Genomic DNA, 6,600 nt, shown 5'->3' with positions numbered 1-6,600 from the left:
GTTTACATAATATATGTGTGTATATTATGTATATTATGTATATATAAATACACACACATGCATGTATATATTTAAGAAAAATGTTATTTAAATATATTGAATATAAATATAAATATTTTCAAAATATATACTGTATGTGTGCGTATTTACATAACATATTATGTAGACTAAAACTTTTATTTTTGATGCGATTAATCACGATTAATCGTTTGACAGCACTCACTAAAAAGCTTTTAAATGTGTCCCTGGAGCACAAAACCAGTCATACGGGTCAATTTTTTAAAATTGAGGTTTATGCATCATCTGAAAGCTAAATAAATAAGCTTTATGTTTGTGGACAATATTTGTCTGAGATACAACTATTTGAAAATCTGGAATCTGAGGGTGCAAAAAAATCTAAATATTGAGAAAATCATCTTTAAAGTTGTTCAAATGAAGTTCTTAGCAATGCATATTACTAATCAAAAATTAAGTTTTTATATATTTACGGTAGGGAATGTACAAAATATCTTCATGAAACATGATCTTTAATGATTTTTGGCATAAAAGAAAAATGTATAATTTTGACCGATACAATGTATTGTTGACTATTGCTACAAATATACCCCAGCGACTTAACACTGCTTTTGAGCTCCAGGGACACAAATATATAGTTCATAAATTCATAGAGTAACTCACATCAGCTCCCTTTGGACCAGGGAAGCCCATCACTCCAGGAGCACCACGAGATCCAGCAGGTCCAGGGGGTCCAGGTCGGCCGTCTTGTCCAGATGAACCCTATCATGCACACATTACTTTAATACAAGATTTAAAATCTCATATGAGTCTTATATCGCATACAAACAAACACAAGGCGGTGAATTATGAATATAACATTCGTCTTACAGAGGGTCCAGCTTTGCCATCAGGTCCAGGGCTTCCAGGGGCACCAGTCATTCCCTACAACAGGCATCAAGTTAGGTAAAAATACAGACTCTTTATGCTGCTAAAGTGTTTCTACAAAGCTTTAAGCCATATCTCACCTTGGATCCAGGCAATCCTGGCTCTCCTGGGCGACCAGACTCTCCGGAGGCTCCTTGAGATCCCATCGGTCCGTTGGCTCCTCGCTCTCCAGGGCCCCCCTGAAATGTGATTAAAGGGCCAGCTTTAGTTAGTCAGCAGCAGAAATCATCTACAGGACCCTGGACAGCTCCTTCTCAATGCAGTGAATGGCATTAAAACTGCAGGTTAATCATTGATATATGGGTTAAACTACACTGTAAGAAGAACATTTACAGTTGTATCCTTCAGAGCTATGTAGCCCTGGCCCAGTAAAAATGTAACATTTAATATTTTTGGCTTAAAATCAGTTAATTGCCACATATACTGTACTACTGGTCGAATGTTCGAAATCTTTAAGATTTATTATTGTTTAAAAAGAAGTCAATTCAAGTCAGTTCAAGTGAACTTTAATTCTAATTATATTTAATTATATTCATAATTACATTAATACTTTTATTTATAAACAAGAAATAAGAAAATAGTTAATATATTGTCTTAACTAAAAAATAATAATAATAATAATTAAAAAAATAACGTCTTTTATGCTCACCAAGGCTGCATTTTTTTAAAATTGAAAATAGTGTAAAAACAGTAATATTGCTATATATTATTACAACTTAAAAAAGCGGTTTTCTATTTGAATATATTTTGCGCTTGATGTTTTTTTTTCAGGTTTCTTTGATGAATAGTAAGTTCAAATAAACAGCATTTATTTGAAATAGAAATCTTTTGTAAGATTATAAAAATCACTTTTAATCAGTTTAATGCATAGTTGCCACATAAAAGTATTAATTTCTTCTTTTTTTTTTTTATCGTGCTTACCCCAAACTTTTAAACTGTAATGTACCACGGTTTCCACAAAAACATTCAACTGTTTTCAAAACTGATTAAAATAAGAAAAGTTTCTGAGCAGCAAATCAGCATTTTAGAATGATTTCTATAGGATCAAGACCGGAGTAGTGATGCTGAAAAATCAGCATTGAAATCAAAGGTATACATTTTATTTCAAAATACATTAAAATAGAAAACACTCATTTTAAGTTGTAACAATATTACTGTTTTTACGGTATTTTATGATCAAGCGAATGCAGTCTCAATGATTCCAAACTTTAAAAGCACATTTTCAAGTTACCAGACAAAACTGGGTACAGATTTAGGGCCTTGTTTTGTGAGGGATCAGTAATCTCACCCCGGGTCCAGGAGCTCCATCACTTCCAGGAAGACCACGATTGCCAGGGGCACCCTTGTGAAAGAAAAACACAAAATATGAAAGACAAACAAACAAAAAAGCATGCATGCATGAATCAAGCAGGTGAGTTAAACCTACACGGCCTCCGGGGGGTCCGACAGGTCCAGCGCCGCCTGGCTCTCCACGAGCTCCTCGCTTTCCTTCTTCACCAGAAGGTCCAGCCAGACCCTGGGGTCCAAATGGGCCCTGGGACAGAGAACAGCAACTATTACTATCACAGTGGAGCTTTCTGTGAATCTTAGGAAATCATCTTTGCGTCAGAGAGACTTACAGCTTCTCCCTTAGGACCGGCATCTCCCTTAGAGCCTTGGAGTCCTGGATCACCCTGGAAATAAAAGAGCATAACATTTCTGATCTTCAGATTCTTTTGCATCTAATGCAACTGCAAGAAATAGGTTCGCTCAAAAGTCATCGTTTAGGTAACACTTTATGTATAATGCATTAGTTTTGTAACCACAGTTAATACATTATAGCACTTATCAATTCATTATTGCACTATGCATTTTAGATTTGATTAAAATGATTTTCGACAAGATATAATGATAATTAATAATCATAATGCATTACACCCTCTAATAACATTTATAATGCATTATACACAAAGGCTTTAAGTGTTACCATCATTTATTTACGCCCGTATGCATTTCTTACTTCTAAAGAAGAATGTTGGTAAGCAAACAGTTCTATTTCTTCATAACTTTCATTGTATTTTTGTCCATGTGAATGGAAATCAATGGGAACTGAACTGCAATACAGGTTTAAATGACACAGGGCAGGGGGAGTAAACAATGAGTGAAGTTTCATTTTTGCGTGATCTATCCCTTTAAAGTGCATTTGTGAGAGGTTCAGTTGCTCAATGGCACAGAGACTATTGTTTCTGAATTATTATTGCTGCAACACACCTGCTGTAATCTCAATTTCAAATGAACTAAAGGCTGCATAAGTTATGTCCTGGATGCACTGATGTGTACCTACAGTTTTCATGCGTGCATTATAATAAAATGCCGTTTACACACATTGTTTCCCTTGGGGCCAGGACCACCAGAAGGGCCAGGGGGTCCAGCAGGTCCACGGGATCCTGGGAAACCAGGAGCGCCAGCAATACCAGCAGCACCCTACAGAACATCATGCAAACCAAACAAATCAGAGTCTGCTGTGATTACAAATGGAGCACAACAGCATAAAAAAGAGATTGGTGTGAGATGTATATGTATGTGTGTGTGTATATATATATATATATATACACTGACGTTCAAAAGTTTGGGATCAGTAAGACTTGGGATCTTCTGCTCATCAAGGCTGCATTTATTTGATTAAAAATACAGAAAAAAACAGTAATCTTGCAAAATGTTATTACAATATAAAATAATGGTTTTTATTTTAATATCCTTTAAAATGTAATTTATTTCTGTGATGCAAAGCTGAATTTTCAGCATCATTACTCCAGTATAAAGTGTCACATGATCCTTCAGAAATCATTGTAATATGCTGATTTATTATCAGAATTATCAATGTTGACAACAGTTGTGTGCAGCCTTGATGAGCAGAAGAGACTCCTGTAAAAACATTAAAAATCGTTCTGATCCCAAACTTTTGTCGGGTTGTATATGTATGTATAAATGTATAAACTATACTTACAGGAGATCCTTTGCCACCAGCACCACCATCAGAACCAGGAGCTCCCTGAGTAATGAGAAAAACACTGAATCATTTTTATTTTTATTCTCCACACCTCCATTAAATTCACTTATTAACTAAGTTTAGATTTAGAATATATTCACACTTTGTTTTGTAGATAATTGAAATGTTTGGTGGGCTATCTAGTTTTGCATTTTTCATACATTTAATACATGCATTTGTATGCATTAATATCAATCTCTAGCTACCTTTCTTCTTTTGTCTCTTAAATCAACTCAAATATTTATTTCTACAGCGCTTTTCACAATACAGGTCTTCGAAGCTACTTTACAGAAAACCATGTTTCATTTATCTTAATATATTCATGTCTTATAGTCTAATTTGGTGGATGATATAGTTTGCATATCTCTATATTTGTAGTTTGAGATGGTGTTTTGTGATGTAAACACTCACAGCAGGACCAGCAGCGCCAGCAGGTCCAGGGTTACCCGGCTCTCCACGGGCCCCTTGGGGTCCCTCTGAACCACGACCTCCAGAAGGGCCGGTTTCTCCCTGCACAGGACAAAAAGAAAGCACTGGCTTGTCAGATTATGTATGGAAGGCCGACCCCAGCTGGTTTAATTTATTATTTTAGTATAGTATATTGGTAGACTACATGCACAACAACAGGGGGCCAAGAAACTATCAATTAATTGTCGTCTGCTTGTTTTCAGGAAAATATAGAATGTGCAATAATTTTTGCTTTGCTTTTATGGACACATTAACTGTTGGCAGCTGCACTAATGAGCATAAAAACATAACATGTGCATAAAAACATACTAGTGTGTTTGTACCTTAGCACCAGCACCACCAGAGAACCCAGGAGAACCAGCAGGGCCAGTGGGTCCCTAATGGAGGAGAGACATAATAAGAGCATTATAACAATAATGCATTTTATTTATCATACACTTTTTAAACCCAAAGCGCTACAACAACAAGCATAATAGCATGCAACAATAAGCAACACAAAAAAGAAACCATATAAAACATATTTACAGTAAGCAGTTTTTTAAAAAAGATGAGTCTTTAAAGATTTCTTAAAACAGTTCAAGGTTGGAGAACTTATAACAGATTAATAAGACTTATCCTGCTGTATTATGTGTAGCAATAATAACTAAAGCATTATCAATGTCACACTGTAAAAAAATAATTTTCGCAATAATTAACTTTTAACTTTCACTTGATACATATTTCAAGCAGCACAAACAACTATTTTTAAAATCAACTCTGCTGCTTGATTTTTGCATCTAAAATAAGTACTACAGACATTAAATTGTTAAGTATTAATATATATACTTGCATAGACATTCTTGAATTTGCAATAGATTGTTGCAATAAATAACTGCTGTATTATGAGAATATTGATCTTAAGAGACTTACGGGAGGTCCAGCGGCGCCAGTGTTTCCATCATTACCGCGTGCACCCTGCGGAAAACAAGAAAACATTACAATCACCAACATTTACGATGCTCTTGAACCCTGCAGGAAGATTCTGCCTTCAACAAGCCAGCATCGTATCTTCATGCCTCCAGAACTGTGTCAGGTTTTAAGTTTGCGCAGACAGATTACGATTAGTTTTGATTGTGTTAGGTTCGTGGTGACATTTATGCATGTTTACTTATGGTGAATCAGTTTCAGAGTTGTGTAGCGCTGAATACCTGAACGCTGTGTTAGACAGTATAGTAAAAAATGAGTCTCATATGAATTGACTGTTTAGAATAGGGGATGGTTTTCTAGTTTTTAGTCCACAAGATAAAGTAGGGGTTTAGGAACAATAAGGCACGGATGTGACACTTACAGCAGGGCCGGGAGGACCAGACCGACCTCTCTCACCGGGCAAACCACGAGCACCCTGAAACAAGCAGAAGATGTGAGAAGACTGACATCGTTTTGAAGAACTTTACATGGACTTTAAATCCCATCCAGAGTCACTCACCATGGCTCCAGCAACACCGCTCTCACCATGAACTCCAGGCTCTCCCTGCGATCAGAGACAGACACAATCAACAGAGACAGTGCTGCATATGTGTTCAAGACTCAAATCTGTCAATAATGAGATCTGCATATATGAGAGAAATGGGAAATCTAACCTTAGGTCCAGCAGGTCCAGTGTCTCCCTTAGCTCCATCTAGACCAGAGAAACCCTGTGAGAGGAAACAGGAAACAAAACATTACATTACATTACTACTAAACAATAAATATAGCTAGCATTTTCCCAAGCAGTATTGAGCATGAAAAAATAAAAAAAATACATAAATAAAAATAGGTGGCTAATATTAATGAATAAATAGATAAAACATGTAATAAAATGCAAAATAAAATATAAAAATAAATTTACAAAATTTATTTTTATATTTTACTTAGCATTTTATTACGTATACATTTATATACATTTATATATATACACCTAACCCTAACCCTAAATTTATATATATATATATAAATTTTACACAGTATTTCACACAAAACTAAAAAACACATAAAATATTAATAAAAGTGCATTAACAAATAGATAAAAGATATGATATGTATCATGAAAATTAAAAATAATAATTAAATGAATTGATAAAAAAAATATAATGAAATATAAAATATACACATAAAATATATTAACATAAATAGCAACAAAAAAA

The 6,600-nt window shown here is 34.8% G+C and overlaps 1 protein-coding gene across 1 annotated transcript in view; it reads right to left on the bottom strand.

Moving 5' to 3' along the window:
- Nucleotides 1-6,600, bottom strand: part of LOC107720033 (collagen alpha-1(I) chain-like) — a 43,585-nt gene that overhangs the window by 26,622 nt on the left and 10,363 nt on the right. The window contains exons 12-25 of the mRNA XM_016527610.1: nucleotides 6,058-6,111; nucleotides 5,904-5,948; nucleotides 5,766-5,819; nucleotides 5,348-5,392; nucleotides 4,762-4,815; nucleotides 4,382-4,480; nucleotides 3,929-3,973; nucleotides 3,307-3,405; nucleotides 2,562-2,615; nucleotides 2,369-2,476; nucleotides 2,231-2,284; nucleotides 1,023-1,121; nucleotides 886-939; nucleotides 679-777 (exon numbers count right to left, since the gene is read on the bottom strand). Of these exons, the coding sequence (XP_016383096.1) occupies nucleotides 679-777; nucleotides 886-939; nucleotides 1,023-1,121; nucleotides 2,231-2,284; nucleotides 2,369-2,476; nucleotides 2,562-2,615; nucleotides 3,307-3,405; nucleotides 3,929-3,973; nucleotides 4,382-4,480; nucleotides 4,762-4,815; nucleotides 5,348-5,392; nucleotides 5,766-5,819; nucleotides 5,904-5,948; nucleotides 6,058-6,111 (963 nt within the window). The remainder of the gene's footprint in view (nucleotides 1-678; nucleotides 778-885; nucleotides 940-1,022; nucleotides 1,122-2,230; nucleotides 2,285-2,368; nucleotides 2,477-2,561; nucleotides 2,616-3,306; nucleotides 3,406-3,928; nucleotides 3,974-4,381; nucleotides 4,481-4,761; nucleotides 4,816-5,347; nucleotides 5,393-5,765; nucleotides 5,820-5,903; nucleotides 5,949-6,057; nucleotides 6,112-6,600) is intronic.

This window comes from Sinocyclocheilus rhinocerous, unplaced genomic scaffold (assembly GCF_001515625.1).
Source record: "Sinocyclocheilus rhinocerous isolate Xijiao unplaced genomic scaffold, SAMN03320098_v1.1 scaffold792, whole genome shotgun sequence".
NCBI classification, from domain to species: Eukaryota; Metazoa; Chordata; class Actinopteri; order Cypriniformes; family Cyprinidae; genus Sinocyclocheilus; species Sinocyclocheilus rhinocerous.
This window is presented reverse-complemented; position numbering and strand designations above follow the sequence as displayed.